The sequence below is a fragment of the Ambystoma mexicanum genome, chromosome 13 (assembly GCF_040938575.1).
Source record: "Ambystoma mexicanum isolate Mex_15411 chromosome 13, UKY_AmexF1_1, whole genome shotgun sequence".
NCBI classification, from domain to species: domain Eukaryota; kingdom Metazoa; phylum Chordata; class Amphibia; order Caudata; family Ambystomatidae; genus Ambystoma; species Ambystoma mexicanum.
In genome coordinates, this window is record NC_090938.1 from 411,861,838 (window position 1) to 411,879,882 (window position 18,045).

Here is an 18,045-nt window from a genome sequence, read left to right on the forward strand (position 1 = left end):
TTATATGAAATATTAGTAATAATAAACTATGTTAGAGTTGCTTTGGGATTTAACCAAAGTAGTACCCAATGAAAAACTGGTTCCATGGACATATCCTCCAGATAACTCATATCCAACTCAAGGTGCACAGCATAGTTGGGAGCTGATCTTGGTGGCCCAACTTTTTTTTTATACGTTCTCAACCGTTTGTAAGGAAGAAAGATTAGAAAAACCCCACAAGATGGCACCACATATTGCAACAGATTTTGTTTTCTTCATATCCAATTTTTAGATCATGTTCAAAGGTTGCTGCTTACACATTCTCGTAAACCGTGTAACACGCCCTAAAGCTTGTTTCATCCTCTGTAATTGCTTAGCAATATGTTAGCTGCCCGTCAAGCTTGCAGACAATCTAATAACAAAGGTACTCAAATTCAGACATCTGGAGGATGACACATTGATTGCCAAGAATCTGGGGTATTTTACCATGTCTCCTCTTTAGCGAGCACACCATTATTGCTGAATAAGTGGTGTTCACATGAAGGTCTAGTCGATTCATAGAAGGGGTATACTCTGTGATCAAATGCTGTAAAGCTTTCAGAGTCCATGCCACAAGCACAGTATATGATTAGTTTGGTTATCTCTCACAAAAAGCGGCGCCACAACTAGGTTTCAGGATTAAACCTAATTTTGTCGAAAACATACATTGCACACATGTATATTTTAATTATTCGGGTAAATAGCTCCAGAATTCGAAAGACGATGTGCAGGGACAAGAGATCTTAGTACTAGGTGGGATTAAACCCGTGATTCTTTTAGCTATTGACCCGAACAATTAAAATATACATGTGTGCAATTTATGTTTTTGACAATATTAATGCCCAGATTTGAAAAAGGCACGAGATGTGCCGAAACACATGTTTTCATATGGGCCTTTCCACGAGAGTGGAATAATAATTAAAAAAATGGTTTAATCCTGAAACCTAGTTGTGACGCAGCTTTTTGTGAGAGATAACCAAACTGATCATAGCGGAGGTTGGGATTTTGTCCCTTCGATTATCTCATGTGCGCAACACACAACCAAGTAAATTGGTCGCTGGGCATAAGACGTTGATATCAATAAAACTCTTTGAATTGAACATAAGCACAGTATTGTAAAACAAGACTGGTAGAGGCATATTACCAATCCTTGGTATGTTCACACCCCTCCTTGTGAGAAAATCATACAAACCATTAATGTATAATGACAACAGTAGTCAAGCGAGCACGCACCCTTGGCGTACTTCCGAAGCAGTCTTAAAATGGTTTCTGCCAAAAAGACTGAATTCAAATGACCTAACCAACCAAAAGTCCGAAAGAAGGTACCACCATATGTTCAACCTTCTAAAAGGTCGACTTTTGGTTGGGTAGGTCATTTGGATTTGGTCTAGGGCTGTGGAGGTGTCCCCCGTGTCCCCTGCTCACTATACTGTGGGGGGTGGACCCCGGCAGCTCTCCCGCAGTTCCAAAAAAAAAAAGGTGCTGCAGGAGTGTCCCCCCGCAATCCCTTGCTCACTGTACTGTGAGCGGGGGTTGCAGGGGTCTCCCCTGCAGCTGTCCCGCAGCCCCCCCCCAAAAAGGCTACAGAGGTGTCCCTCGCAGCTGACCAAAAAAAATAATAATAAAAGGAAAGGACCCTGCAGCACCGGTTCCTGATCACGGAAGTGAAAAGGAACCGGCGTCGCAGGGACAGAGAGACGGAATACAAGGTAAGTGGGGGGTTGGAGGGTGGGGGTGTGGGTAGGGTTTTGGGCAAGTCTGTAATGTTCAGGGGAGAAAAGACAGAAGATTATTTTGAATAAATAATCTTTGGTCTTTTCTCCCTCGAACATTTCCGTTTTGGTAAAACCACCCCAAATCCTTAAAATAGGGATTGCACTGTCCATAAGCCCCACTTCTAACACATGCCTTGTTGTGTTGATGTATATCAATCAAAATGTTTACAATATTCTTTGGGCAATCAGTGACCCGAGCAACAGCCACAATTTTGATCCATCAATTTTATCAAATGTTGTGCTCTGGTCAGTAAAAGACAGATAAATTGGCTCTTTCTTTATGCACAAGGATGTGCAACTGCTAGGCAGAGATTAAGTGCTTGCTCACTAGTCCCTATGCCAGGACGAAAACCCAACTGGATGTCCACCATGATGTGATTCTCCCCTACTAATGCTCCAGTTTTTTTAAGGAGCGCCCTTCCAAACATTTTGAATGTAGTGTCCAGAAGGGAAATAGGCCTGTAGTCCAGAGCACTACTTCTATTTCCTTTTTTGAATATTGGCAATATTATTGAAAATGTCCAAGACTCTGGGATCCTGCCCGATTTGATTATTGCATAGGAGATAATAGTGAGTATATGTACGCAAAATTCAATCAGCTCTTGGACAAGGTCAGCAGGGATTCCATCCGGGCCAGTAAAGCGTATTAAAGTTGTGGAAGACTAGATTCATATTCCATAGCTTGATTTCCTCTCAGGGAGAGACTAATATTGGTTCCTCATCAATTATGCAGTCCGATTCCTTGTAAAGTGCTGAAAAATGATCAACCCATGTCTGATCCTGAACATTATTTTCAATTCCAGTGTGCTTCCATTTATATAGAGGACTGTGTGAGAAACCTGATTGGTCTGACCAGCTAGTCCCTGGGGATCTGTCATGCATGTGGCGAGGAGACGGAAATCGCTATTGGATCCAGTTCCTGGGGTGGGCCAGTGCAGGAAGATCACCTGGATGAGGGGTCCTCGGGGAGTGGAAGAGGGACAACGACGAGTGAGACACAGAACACTATTCTCTATAACATCTTTTCCCCATCCTACCCTGCAGGATATTCAGAGGTTCTACCCCACCCTTTCCAACGCAAACGCTTTCCTACACCGTGACAGACAACGGACTAACACCCAAGCCGTTTACCTGACATGTCCCAACACAAGTTTCAGGCAGAGTCAGGCAATTGACAATACCTACACACAGCTGACAGCCCTTTCCGTTCCCCACAGTGATAAAATGCGGAGCACGAAAGCACACTTTGAGCCAGGCCAAATGCACGAGGAAGCAGCTATTCTGGACCAGCAGTTCAAATGGAGGAGAAAGGCGGAGAGACCTGGAGGGACGACGAGGAGAGAATTGCCCTTGCCCTTTTCAACTCAGAACTGCAAAGCCTCTGAAAGGGAAATCATAAGACCGGGAAGTCCAGCTGGCGTGTGGTGTGACAGGTGTCAATGGCACACAGGGCTCTCCTACACTGATAGCCAAAGCGGGGAGAAGTGATTACCGCCATGGTGCCGTCCTTTGACTCCCCAGACAAGAAACTCCAACAGTTCAGCACAGCCGGTGAGTCGGAGAAGACAGATAGTAAGACCGAACTGTGCTGGGCCCAAGGTTGCAGGCGGCAACCTTGTTGAACAAAGAACTTGTGTAATTGAACTTAAAGAAACCCTAGTAAAAGGTTCAGAAGCAGAGTGGTCAGGCGTTGCGGGGGTGCTCATTCAAAGCACTCTGACTAAAGCCCTTTTGGGTTGTTGTTTTGTTGAAACTACGAAGACCATGAGGCTAGTGTGAAGTGTCAAAGTGGTCATACGAGGGTCGAGCAAAACCCCTCATACACTTGAAAGTCTTTGACAAGTGGGAGAAAACTGATTGAACTGTGAAACTGGCAAATGTCAACCTGACAGAGGGATGCCTGCGAATTGAGGGTAAACAGTAATACACCCATGAACATTGTGACGACAAGTGTGAACCCAGCTGAGGGATGTCCACAATTGTTGGTTTAAAAGACTTGGGCCTCATTACAAGGTTGCCGGTATGAAATCCCATTTTCCGGCATGCTAGTGCCACCTTGTCCGTCAACCTGTGATGCCGGAAACTCCATCTAATTCAGTGTTGGCGTGCATGCGCATTCCGGGATGCCGGAAACGGTGGCACCGGCATGCCGGAAATACCAACAAACACCCCCACAAAATGCCAACACCGGCGTCCTCCTACCGGTGACTCCGAAACCGGCAACACGCTCACAGAGCCACAGGCACAGGTAACAACAGTGCCGCAATTACCGTGACCAGAAATACAGTGTTCCCGGAACAGGAAATCATCCGGCGGCCATTAGTAAAAAACAATCCATTTCAATCCTGACAGCACAGGCTACAGACAAGAATCTGAGCACAGAAACACAAACATTAACATGGCATCAAGAGTCTGTGCGACCTGGAGGCGCAAACCACGCTTCAGCGAGGCACAGTTCAACATGTTGGCGGACACCATAGTCCAACATGCTGATGAACTTTTCTCGACTGACCAGCGCAGGCAGGCCCAGCTCCGTAAGAAGACCATCTGGGAGGAGGTTGCCCAGAAAGTCACAGCAGTTAGCACAACCCCCTGCACTGTGCGTGACTACCACAAGAAGTGGGACGACCTGCGCTTGTGGGTGCTTGAGGGTGCGCAACCACCTGTCGGCCCAGCGCAGAAAGGGCATGGCCACAGGTGGCAGCAGCGCATCCCCAATCCACCTGCTGCCTTGGGCGGAGATTTCAGCATTGTGCTGCACCTCAAGGCCATAGAAGGGGTCAGTGCACATGCCCATGTAGTTAGACTCACCCAGCAGCCAGGTATGCTGTCCACTGATGTGCCATGTACCCAGGCAGCGTGAAGTTGCACAGCACCATGGAGTCGTGGGTTGAACCAGGAAATCTGGCAGAGAGTGGGTGATGAGGTGGCGGACATCATGCTCCATCTGCACATTCAGTGAGTGATAGAGTTTTCTGTACCGGTATACTGCCTCCACAGCATGCCTGGCCACCATCTCCACATGTGTGCAGTCCAATGCACCTATCACGTTGGGCATGCCTGCAAGGGCATGGAAGCCAATTTTAGTGGCAGTGACCTGGTCAGCAGTCCTGGGTAGGCTGATGTGATCTCCAACATGACGCAGGAGTGCATCGATGACCTGAAACAGGACACGCGAACAACAGGGTTGCGATATCCCCAGCAGTTCACCCACAGTGTGTTGGTATGTGCCTGTGGCTAGGAAGTGTAACACAGACACTACCTTCAGCAAGGGGGGGTGGCTGTACGGATATTTATCAGGATGACCAGTTCGTCATGGATCAGGTCCACTATGGAAGTGATGGTGTCCCTGTCTAGCCGGTACAGGGTGTGGAACTGGGTTTGGCCCAGGTTGAAAGGTGTGGCCCTTATGTATGGAACTGGTGGCTGCCTGTGGGCTGCAACCTGCTGGACATTGGGGTTTTGCTGGGCCTTCTCCTCAAGTGCCGCCGCCGCATCCTCTGCCTGCCTGCCTGCCTCTTCAAGTAGTAGGCCTGCATGCAGGGCCTTCAGCTCCAGTACTGCTTACTGCTATTGCTAGCATGGAAGTGTTGGAAGAGGTGTGGGGTGTGGGAGTGGCCCTTTTGTGCTGTTGCAGTGCTCATTGGGACCACTTGGCCAGATTTTGGACACCTGTGGCATGTTTCTACACACCTCCGTCTACACATATGGTCCGCGATACCGCTGTTTCAGGCGCAGTGTTCATGATGCTACCGGCATGTCCATGCCGGTGTTTGCGTGTGTTTGTGGAGCTCGGAATGTGCACTTACTAACGCCATGCCGGTATCTCAGGCACGACTGACGCGTCTCTCCGCAGATGCCGGCCACGGTGTTGCCGGATATGGTGGGTCACCTGCGGTGACAGTGTCAGCAGCATCGCAACTCAGACTATGCCGGTCTGGAAAAAGGTGCCGGTACGAAGCGACCGGCAACGCTATTTCTGGACGAGCATACTTGTAATGAGGGCCATTGAGATTGCTGAGTGATACGTTTTTGAGTAAAAGGCCGTAGTGAACCCGATTGAGGGAGGCTAACATTGCAAGAAGGATCATGGGCTAGCTGAGGGGGAACCAAGGGGCGAAGATCAGTCGCCCAACATGAAAAGATTGCCAAAGGAACCTTTGTTTGTTTATTGTTTATGGTACAGCAGGCCTTCTAAGGCAAGAGACTTTTGCAGGAAAGAGACTTGGCCACGAAAGGTCCTGGCATCATTGAAAGGAACTGTAACCTCATGCTGACGAGGCCAAGGAGTGTGCTGTGCTCAAAGTCCTGCCTTGTCCCGTGCTAAAAACGTGAGGAAGGGAGACCTCAACCATACCATCCTGATTTATCATTTGGTGAACACTTCTTTCTTTTCTTGAGAACATTGTCCTAAACTATTTTGTAACTTAGTTGTAAGGATAGGCAATAGGTTTTTTAGTATAGGCTATTTTATTTGACAAGACGCCACTAGGACTGCCATATTATTATTTGATGGTTGTAGCTTGCTCCTATCTTAGATTTAAGTTTAGATTAAGCATTTTTCTCACCCAGTTAAGAGCTAAACCAATGATAGAATGTTACCCATAGGCCTTCATAAATGGCTTAAGTATTTCTCGCCAACATATTCTGAAATAAAGCACTCCAGCTGGGCCAATCACCCTCAGAAATCCATATCATCCTCCAGCTGGAAACCGGTATCAAGCTGTACACCTCTCACATGGGAAGGCCTCACCTCCACTTGGATTCATTAGTCGTCAGGCAGGCATTTTACCCTGTACTAGATGCACCACCCATAGATTGAAAATTCACTCTGTGCTGAAGGAATCACCCCTAAATTGACATTAGATCTAACACATGGCTACCAGCTGTATGTATACATTACCTCTTTCTAGATATACCATCTCGAAGCAGACACATAATTCTCTTCCAAAACTGCAGCCCCGCTAGACACTTTACAAACCTCACCCATAACCAGATACATCGCTAGAGCTAGATCGATCATAAACTGTTCAAATCACCGCAGCTTTAAATGTCACCCAGAGGTGCTAAAGCTTTCCCTGATCGCACATCATCCCATGATAGTAACATTACCCCTAGCTAGACACATCACCAATAGTCGGAAACATTATAGCCAGAGAAAATCATAATTCTCATTGTACACATCACATTCAGCTAATCATCTTATCCACAGCTGGACACATCGACCTGAGCTAGAAACATCACCTACGGCACAAGAAAAGGCCAGGCACTTACCTACACAGCTGCAGCATGGGTCCCACATTGCCCCCAGGCACAGGGCACACTCCCGGCAGCATGGACAACCTGCTTCCTTCACCTGGCACTGGCACAGCTCCTGGGAAGAGCACCAGAGGATGTTAGAGTCTATATTACAAAGTGCCAGAGAAAAGCCCTCTCAGCCTATGACCCTGAGTCAATGGCAAAGCACCATGCAAACAATTACGACATGGCTGCACCTTACCCGGCACCATAGTGCCCTTCAATTCCCTTACCTAGGGCCATAGTGCCATGTTCACCCCCTAATCTGTGTATCTAGAACTCTGAGATCCCTAAATCGGACTACCATGCGGTGTCTACTCTCTAAGTCAGAAGTTATATTGCCCTGCCCATCCCTACCTAATTCAGGTCCATAGTGCCCTGCCTGTTCCCTAAATGTCCCATAGGCCCATCCAATTTCATTTTTCAGGATCATAATACTCTGTTGGCTCATTAATCCAGGACCACACCACCTGCTACCTAAATTGGTACCTTAGTAAAATGTTACTCTGTCCCAGAGGGTGATTGGACACTGTTTCATTAACCAGGACCATAAGGCCCTTTCTGTTTTGTTACTTATAACCACAGTATTCTGGTTGTTCCTTAATTACGAAAGAAACCGGTGTCCATTGGCTGGGGAACATTTGCGTCCCCTGCACACCAGGTGTGTTTGTATAACAAACAATAATTATAATGTACTTGTATCAACAGATAACGAAGTAAGTTCAATCATGTGTTTTATACAAAAGAATGTTATTGCAAACTAAGCATACTTATACATGTATGTTCAAATCACATTACAATCAATCAATATTTTTACTACACATGTATTTTCATAGATACATTTCGGCTCTACGTGTTTCGGGACAACTGTCCCTTCATCAGGAGCGCAAGTTCCCACCGTTAGTCCTTCATCAACCTTCACAGTGATCAACATTTCAAATAGAGAGTGGAAAATACAATTCATTAGCTCTTAGGTACCAATTGATGATCTCTACTGTTTTTAATTACACACTATCTCTATCATATCCCATCATTAGTCTTTCACCTGGTGGAGCTCAGGATCAGCTATTTGAGGAGGGTATCCTGCGTTCTTTAGTTGCTTGAGAGATCAGCAAGTGAACCTGTAGTGTGGCCAGGGACTTAATTAGGGTCTACCGTGTGCCTAGAAATTTTGAGTATTCTGTATATCCAAATCGGAATAAGTGGGGCCTCTTACCTTACTGGAAGGTGTCGGTAGGGACAATAAATAGGATCTGATTCTTTGTTCTGCCTATAGACAATAGTACTCAGTGAGATGATGGAAAAACTTTAAAAAAAGCAATTAATCAATGGTGTTAATAGGCTGTACCTTAATTCAAAACAATGGAGGGATAACGTGATGGGGGTGGCCTCATATGAAATCAGTTGAAACGTGGCAGCCGCTGGTGTCGACCCGGTCCTATGAGAATAAGAATTAGGAGCTTCAGTTAAGCTTATGTACCTACTCGGTCATTAGTATAAGGTAGGTATCTCTGCTTAAGCTTACCCTAGCGGAACTACTCGAATGGTGTGATACAGTGAGGAATTCCCTTGTAAAATCATCATGAAGCTTCTAGGTGAAGAGAATAAAAAGAAGTGGTGAGGGAAAGGTGAATGGGTTGACATCCCCCACATTCGGTGGAGAAGGGACAGAGTGAATGTGTTCCGAGCTCTACCGCAATTCGTCCGTGTTCTTTTTACCACGTCCTTGTCATCCAGTAAGCGCGAGAACCACAAATGGCCACTGTTATCAATGTGACATTGCGATGTCCTGACGCAATGATGCCACATGTAAACAAATGAAGTCACTGCGTGAGGACGTTATTGTCCAAATTCTCAGTAGTCCGGGAGTTAGGAGTGAGAGGAACTCATGGTGGCAACAAGTAAGACAGACACAAGTGATCACAATTCAAGGGTGTTTATTGAACAATGACTGCTGTATGCAGGTTGGGAAACGCCTAATCTAAACCAAAAACTAAGCTGGGAGCAAGCGTCAACCATCAAATGAAAAATAAGGCAGTCCTAGTGGCGTTGTGTCAAAATAAAAGGGCCTATACTAAGAAACATATTGCCAAACCTCACAACTAATACGAAAAAGCGGTGTGGGATAGTTCTCAAGAAAGAAAGAAGTGTTCTTAAATAATATGTCAGGATGCTGTAGCCTCGGCCATCCTTCCACACCTTTTGAGCACGGGCTAAGGTTGGAGCTTGGAGCACAGTACTGTCGCAGGGTTCTCTAGCACGAGACGACAGTTCCCAGGACCGTCGATGGCCAAGTCTTGTTTTCTTTGAAAGTCTCTTGCCTTCGGGCCTGAGGTGTTAAAGAAAATAACAAAACAAAAGTTCCTTTAACCAAATGAAAGTTTTTTTAGGGTGATAATGGTTTACCCCTGGAACCCCCTCTTCTGGGCGCTGACCCTTCGCGTATCGTATCCGTGTAGTGCGTGTGTGCAAAATGAGCTAAAACAATATGGCGCAGATGCACGGCCATTTTGGACATTCACTTCCATTACCGCAATGAAAGCTTACGTTTTCGTGGGCTCAGTAAGTAAACATGCATTTCTGCAGGGAGGCATGGTCATATAATGATGTCAGTTGAACTAACTATGGAGAATAGTTGTTGTATTGTCCGTCGAAGGACGAGCCAGAAAGGCAGTCTGAGCATTCTGCAGATGCAGTGATAATGAGTACTGGGAAAGAAGGCTAGGAAGGGAAGCTGGATTTTTCCACTACCAGCTGGAATTTTCTACTCTTGGCTCCTCATGCTTATTATCCGCTCTTCGGCCGACGGCGGTCTGGTAACCTAGAGGGGCAGGGACTCCCCCATAAAGAGAAGAGATATCCCTCTTAGGAAAGACCGATAGAACTGGACCCCCGGTCGATGCAGTCTCGCTGAGAGGGAGGACGCTCTGCTCCAGACCCCCTGTTAGCACGAGTGATCTCTCTGCTTACCTGCTCTAGGACTAAGCAGTGTTGTGGTGACCGAGATGAAGGTGTCTTCTGCAACCATTCTAACAGTGATGCCTTTTTTCTTTGTTCTTAAATAATTGATTATATGTATATATTGTGTGTATGTATAAGATGTGAATAAAGTGCCTATAACGAGCCATTTCCTCTTCTTCATAACTATTGGTTTTGGTGTGAGTTCTTTCCTATCTGAGTCCAATGACTTGTTTTGTTAAGGTCTAAGGGGACATAGGTTTGAGGTCCCTCACGTGGCAAAGCAAAACATTTTGGCGCTGTGAGCAGGGTCTTTGTACTGACTTTGACTCCAAAAGGCCCTGCTGAATTGAGAAATGTAAAGTTTTTGGTCTCGGAAAGGCAATAAACCGAGTGGTGAAAAGTGTGTGTTGTGAGGTATTGAGATTAGGGACGTGAAATATTCATTGGATATTATGAGCTCCCTATTTGGGAAAAAAGGAAGTTGCGCAGGTGGAGACTATCCCGAGGTGACTATCCAGGGTGGACGAAGATTCCGTATGACAAAGATGGACAGACCTGGGCCTGTGGGGCTGGTTTGAGTGAGACATGGGACACTGGTATAGGAGAGGCGATTCCAGATGAGGTGGTGGGCTGCCCGCAACAGGTGCCTGTGTAAAAAGGGAAAGAGTGTTCGGCCCCGGGCTAGAAGTGGCTGGATTCTGTTGCATGCTTCTCGAAAGGTGCACCAACAGAAAGTGCAATTACAGGCGAGTGTCCTGAGATTGGAAAAGGAGCTGGCCGCTGATAGACAGATTGCTTTAATGCAGCAGCTCCAAATGAAGTTGTATCATGATAAGGCAGACAAATACCAGGTGGTAGCCGAGCAAGCTGCGGTAAGGGTTGCCCATTATAAATATCGAAAGAGAAGACGGAGAGTGATTTCTCGTAAAGTGGCAACTGTGATTGCTTCCACAGGGGTTGATTGGGACTCCGATCAGTGGGATGGTGATGTATTTGATAGCACTATAACAGAAAGTGGGTCAGAGCCAGAGAGCTGGCCCAGGCCAGAGTTTACTCGGAAGGAGGTAACAGCTCAACCCGTGATACGTAGACGAGCAGGTCCTAACCCGAATAACCCTAGATGGGGATGGTGGATTTGACAACTCTCAAGGATTATTCCCAGCAGGAGGTTGGGGAAATAATCAGCCGATTGAAACAGAGGGCTGGTGAATCTTTATTAATTAACCTGGATGGTCAGGTTGTTTGATGGAGGGGTGGCAGGTCTCTGGGTAGACGCCACGGGTGCCGCCAGGTTTCTGCCCTTGACGCAGGAAACACATGTGCAAGAAATGTTGCGCATAGGTCCTCGTCGCAAGGACGATGGTGGAGAGGTGCAAATGTCTTTACTACAACTAGCGGCCCGATGGTGTAACCGTAAGTATCCTCTCGCCTCGGACTGGCTGACAGAGGATAAGAAATGGTACATGAGAGAGGCCATACAGATACTCCCCAACATATGGGAATTGTAGCATTATCTGTTTCAGCTAGAAATACCATCATCCAAACTGCCCCGCCGGCGTATAAGAATGTCATGATGACCCTGTTAGTGGGGATGACTGGTCGAATGACAGATGAGGTGGCGGATGCGATTAGGCAATTGGCAGATTTGGGAGACTGGGAGAAGGCAGAAGAACAGCCCCGATAGTGAGAAAAAGAGGGGCAGTGTGAAAGACGCACCCCAGGGAAGAGGTTTGACAGTCGAGATTCTCACATATCCAGAAAGGATATGTTGTTGGCACTGCTAAAATATGGAGTGCCACAGGAAGACATTGATGGGATTGAGATACAAGAAATGTATCAATTGTATAAAAAGCGAGGACTAGATGGGAAAGAGCGTTATAAACAAGTGAAGTGACAGGAGGTACATAAGCCCAAGGGGGGTGAGGTTCCTACCGCACCTCTCCCTGAGGAGGGGGACGATGAGTCCCTGGGTATGTCCGCGCCACACCAGCCGACTTATGCAGATTTGAAGAAAATGGTGAGTGTGGTGGTGGAAATGGAGTCATGCACTCCAAGTACGAATAGGATGGTGGTCAAACTCCGGTAATAACTGCCCAGATTAAGGTAGACAGACGGCCTCATGTTAAAGTGAAATTATTTTGGCAATCAGGAAATATACAGGAGGTCCGAGCCTTAATTGATACTGGGGCGGAGGCCACATTGATACATGGGAATCCTTCAAGGTTTAAGGGACGACATTTTACAATTACAGGACTGGGGGGAAAGGAGACCCCTGCTGTCGAAACTAAAGTCGATATGCAAATCGGATGCTTGAAAAGGGACACTTATCAGGTGTTGATTGTTCCAATTCCTGAATATATTATTGGATTTGACATTCTAGAGGGTTTAATCCTCGGATTGGAAGGGAAACTTTGTCAGTTTGGGGTGAGTGCTTTAACTTGTACCCCCGTTAGTGTTGGAAAGTTGAAAATGCTGCGGTGCAGGTTCTGTTGGCCCCAGAAAGAGTATCCATGAAGCAATAACCAATTCCCAGAGGACAAAAGGAGATTTCAGACAACATTAAAGGGTATGTAGAAGCCGGTGTGTTGCGCCCCGTAACCACGGTTTGGAAAAATCCGGTCTGGCCTGTTAAGAAACCGGACGGAAGTTACTGTATGACTGTAGATTATCACTGTGTAGAAATACACTCCTCCGTTAATACCCGCAGTCCCTGATGCAGTGACTTTGATTGAAAATGAAAAAAAAATTGAGGGAACCTGGTTTGCAGTGTTAGACTTGGCTAATGCCTTCTTCATCATACCAATTGCTGATGAATTTAAGGAGCAGTTTGCATTAACCTGGAATGGGAGGCAGTATACGTTCCAACGCCTGCCAATGGGTCATATGCATAGCCCGCAATCTATCACCGGCTGGTGGCGGAGCACTTGGATAAAATTCTGTGTCAACCGGATGTGCAAATTGTGCATTACATTGACGATATTTTGATACACGGGAAAGATGAGCATAGCGTGCAAGTGCACCTAGATCTTATCATGGAAGGACTATGGAAGGAAGGGTGGGAGATTAATGAAGCAGAGACTCAAGGTCCAGCAGAGACTGTGATTTTTCTGGGGATTCAGTGGCATGATGGGCACCGTAAAATGGTGCCAAAAGCGAGGCAAAAGATCCCTGAGTTTTCTACTCCGAAAACTAAGAAACAAGCCTATTGGATTGTTTGGATTCTGGAGACAACATATACCACATTTGGGGCAGATTTTAGCACCCCTTTACAGAGTGACACGCAAGAAATTCAATTTTGAATGGGGTGAGGAGCAAGATAGAGCGTTCCAACTAGCTAAAGACACCATACAGAAAGTGCTTGATCTATGGCCATTGAGGGTCGAGGAGGTGGAGCTAAATGTATCTGTACAGGATACCTATATCAACTGGAGTTTGTGTCAAAAACAGGGCAGGAAGCGGGTGATTCTAAGATTCTGGAGTCGGAAGTTGCCCGATGCTGGTGACAGATATACTCCCTTCGGGAAACAATTGTTAGCATGTTATTGGGCACTCATGGATGTTAATGTTAATGTTAAAGGACATTTGTACCGTGCACTATCACCACCAGAGTGGTCCCCTGCAGCTCTGGCAGCTCTGAAAGAGGGAGGGAGGGTGAGTTAGTGGGAGGAGGGTGGAAAAAGTGCAAGAGAGCAGTGATGTGCTGTTGGCGGCCTCAGCCCGGTGGGTCCGTTGGCTGGGCTTGGGGTGTTTGCAGCCGGTAGCCTTCGTGTACTGTTGTGTGAGTCTATGGGCCTCATTACACGGTAGGAGGTAGCCATGGTGCTATTAGCACCATGGCTACCCCCTTACCGCATTCCGGGTTCCCGAAATAGGGACTTACCGGGTCATTCCAACCTTGGAGAACCCGGTAAGTCCCCATTCCGGGAACCATTCCCATTCAAGCCACCATAGGGCTCAATGGGAATGGGGATGGAGCTAATAACGGTACCGCAATTTGAGTTACCGTTATTAGCTATGAAGTCCCTTAACGGGTCCCATCCATAACGCCTGGTACAACCAGGCATTGAGGAAGGGACCCACTAAGGGACCTCGGAATAGAGTGGTAAGGAATTACCGGCACCGGTGACCTTACCGGTGCTGGTAATCCCTTACCACCTACCGCGTAATGAGGCCCTATGTGTGTTTTATGTTTTGTTGTTGCAGTGTAGTGAAGTTTGTGCGGTTTGTTGTGCTGCAGGTTTGTGGTTGTGTTTGGTTTGGAGTTTGAGAGGTGTATGCAGAGGAGGAAATTGTTAGTTGAATTGGTTAGTTGGCATCTCTATCCTAAATTTAAGAGTTGGGATTGCGTAGTCTCTCATAGATGGGGTGTGTGCGCAGCCTGTGCCTCAGGTTATGTCTGAGCCCGTTCTGATTTCGTGGCCTATTTCACATCTCGCTGCCACCTCTACCAGCCTTCCCAACAACCCAATGCACCTGCCAGTGTCTACACCTCAGTCTTGACAATTCCGCAGGCCAGTGGTGTCTAGTTGCAGCTAGGGATGGTTGAAGATGTTGGTTTAGGGTTGGTTGGGGCTGTTGCCTCCACCAAATGACGTTGGGTCATGATGTATTGATCTGACCGGAAATCCGGATCATACATTGGGTACTGAGCTCTCCTAAAACACATCGAATAGGGCTTGCACAAGAGGCCAGTATCATCAGGTGGAAATGATACATTCAATATCGTGCCAAGACAGGAAAGGGTGGAGTGGCAAAATTACACGAGCAAGTGGCAGGGGTTCCGCTAGCAGATCTGGAACCAGAGGAGGGGAGGAAAATGTGTGAATCCCCAGTTAAATGGGGAATCCCCTATGGAGATTTAACGAGTGAACAAGTTGAACATGTTTGGTTTACGGATGGTTCCGCTAAATATGTGGGAAATGAGCGACACTGGAAAGCTGTTGCATATAATCCTTAAATCGAAAAAGATGCTAACTACCTCTGGAAAAGGGAAGAGGTGCCAATTTGGGGAATTGTATGGCATGTATCAGGCTTTGAAACAAGAAACGCCTGGGTGTTGTCATATTTACATAGACTCATGGTCCGTTGCAAACAGGCTTGTTGTGTGGCTGCTTACTTGGCAAAAGAAAGGATGGAAGATTTATGCCAAAGAAGTATGGGAAAACTGTGGCAAGACATCGCTGAAATGCTAATGCACACTGCAGTGACTGTGTATCATGTAGACGCACACTGTGAAACAGATTCACTAGAACGATGGTTCAATTCTGTTGCAGACGAACATGCCAACATTTCGGTTATGGACACGAGGGCTGAGGAAGATGATTTGGAAGGGATTGCTAAGTGGGCCCATCAGAAGAGTGGGCATCTCAGAGAAAAAGCTACTATCAGCTGGGTGCAAGGGAGGGGAATTAGCCATCCATTAGAAATTGTGAAAACAGTGATTTTACAATGTCCTGTGGGTCAACATCAAACAAAGATCTATCCCACATATAATTCACGGCACATTGAAACGGGGAAAATTGCCGGGACAGATTTGGCAGATCGATTATATTGGTTCAGTACCCATTAGTCGAGGTTGTCAATATGGGTGCACCATTGTGGACACGTATTCTGGCTACCTGATAGTGTTACCATGTAAAAGAGCCACCAATTGAACACAATTAAATTGTTGGAGCAAGTGGCTGTACATTATGGAGTTTCCTTACAGAATAAAAGTGACAATGGGTCGCACTTTATGGGGAAGTTGGTTTTAGACTATTGTTAGGAAAAGGGTATCAAATGGATCTTTCATGTCCCATATCACCCAGAGGCTTTGGGGTTAATTGAGAGAATTAATGGATTGTTGAAAGAACAGTTGTGCAAAAAGGGTGGCGCGAGCGTGTGCTGGAGGTAACTCAGATTTTGAACAACCCTCCCATTTCGAACGATGAGACTCCATTGATGCGCATGTTAACGCTGGCCTTGCAATGTAAGCCTAACCGAGCTATGGAAACCCTCTTGTGCTGGGAAATGTCCCCTGTACAAGAGGAAATATACATGTGCCTCCCACATGTCCCCTTCTCCCATCACCCTCCCCAACCTCAAAAAACACAAACACACCCACATATTCACACACCATTCACTCGCTCATTTACGCGTGTACCCATTCACCATACACTCACAAAGAGCCGCCCATACATCATAGAGTCACTCATTAACAAACATTACATAATATACATATACACAGACCCTTCCATTCTCACACACAAACACATTTACAAAAATTAAAATGTTCCAACCTTTTTAGGGTCATCTCAGGGAGACTCCTCTGTCGACATGCCTTTGGCTCCATGCTCCACACAGACAACAATATGTTCTGTCATGTGCAGAGCAGAGGAGCCAGAGGTCTCCATCCATGCCATTGCAGGGTGCTGGGTTCCCTTGGGCTTCCAAATGAAACCATTTCTTTTTTAAGTCACCCTGACTTCAGAAGGAAAAGATTTCCATTACGGATAACTGTAACGAAAATAGTGCTTCTCCCTCACCCATTCTCACGCCTCCCTTGGCTACCCTTCACTCCTACTCTCCCCCTCTTCCCTTGGGTCACCTGATGAGGCCTCCGGACGGCTCTGCTTTGTGTGAGGGCCTCATCACGACTTGGGCGGTAACGGTAACGCTATTAGCGCGAGCGGTATTAGCCCTACCGCCGAACTCCCCGGCGCTAATAGCGCCGGATCACGAGTTCGGCGGTAATGTAAGTCCACATTCCCCACTGAGCCCATTCGGGAATGCCCCATTCCCCATTGGGCTCAATGGGGAATCTTCACACTAATACCGCCGGTGGATTTCCCGCCGAAGGTAATAGCGCGAATTTTCGGCGGATTTCCCCCCAGCTCAGAGCTGGGGCGAAATCCGCCGAAGCCCTGATTCGGCGGACCCTTAAATCCGGCGGTAATAGCGCTTCTGCCGGATTTAAGGGTTACCGCCGAAGTCATGATGAGGCCCTGAGTCTCTTCCTAACAGGTGTTCCCCTGCTCCTCCTGAACTCTCAAGGACAATATTGCCTCCGTTGCCTGAGCCTTGGCGGAATCTGCGATCACTCCTTGCCACTGGCTCTTTTCCACTTCTCCTCTAGCACTACCTTGTGCACCCTCTCCTCTAAATGCAAGTGAACCTGTTCACCTCCACTTAATGTACCCTCCCCCTGAGCACCCTCCTCTTCCCCTTCCTGCACTCTCCTCTTCCTCACTCTCTTACAGCTCTTGCATGCTCTGAATTGTCTCACAACCTAGTAGGAAGGTTTCTGTTGTCTTCTCCCCCTGTTCCCCTCTTCCTTCTCCCACTCCCCACCCCTTTATTTCTTGGTAGGGCACTTGCACGATCCGAATTGTCTCACGACCTAGTAGGAACATTATTGTTTTGTCTTCTCCCCTGTTCCCCCATTCCTTCTCCTCCCACGCCCTCCCCATCTTTATTGTTGCAGCATTTGCACAATCCAAATGTTTCAAGACCTTGTAGGAACGTTTTAGCTTTTTTCTCCCTTGTTTCCCCCTCCTTTGTCTTGATACGCTTTGAAAAACTTTTTGCTGTATAGGCACATTATAAATACCCAATAAATAAATAAATACTATTTTTCTGATGTCAGAGTGACTTAAAGTCGGAGGGGGTTCGGCATGGAGCATCCGGGGACCCCCTGCTATGCCAATCCAATTAACCAACCCCGGAGGGCATGTTATACCTGCAAGATCGACTGTATGTACCTCTGCCAGCGAATTGTCACAATGTAGTCCTTAGTTGGTGTCATGATTCAAAGCTTTGTGGACATCTCAAGCAAAATAAGACAAAGGAGATTGTTCCCTGTTGGTTCTGTGGCACCCAATGGTTAAGGATACTGAAAACCTATGTACTAGAATTCATGGTCTGTACACATCAGAAAGAAACTCGCCAACCAACCTCTGGCCTATTACAGCATTAGAGGTTCCTGACAAGAGCCTGTGGGATGCAATAATGGACT

At 46.8% G+C, this 18,045-nt stretch overlaps 1 protein-coding gene across 2 annotated transcripts in view; it reads right to left on the minus strand.

Moving 5' to 3' along the window:
- Positions 1 to 18,045, minus strand: part of LOC138521291 (twisted gastrulation protein homolog 1-like) — a 117,809-nt gene that overhangs the window by 59,808 nt on the left and 39,956 nt on the right. For both annotated transcript variants that reach the window (XM_069634021.1, XM_069634020.1), the window contains exon 3: positions 7,068 to 7,167. In XM_069634021.1, coding sequence (XP_069490122.1) covers positions 7,068 to 7,167 — 100 coding nt within the window. The remainder of the gene's footprint in view (positions 1 to 7,067; positions 7,168 to 18,045) is intronic.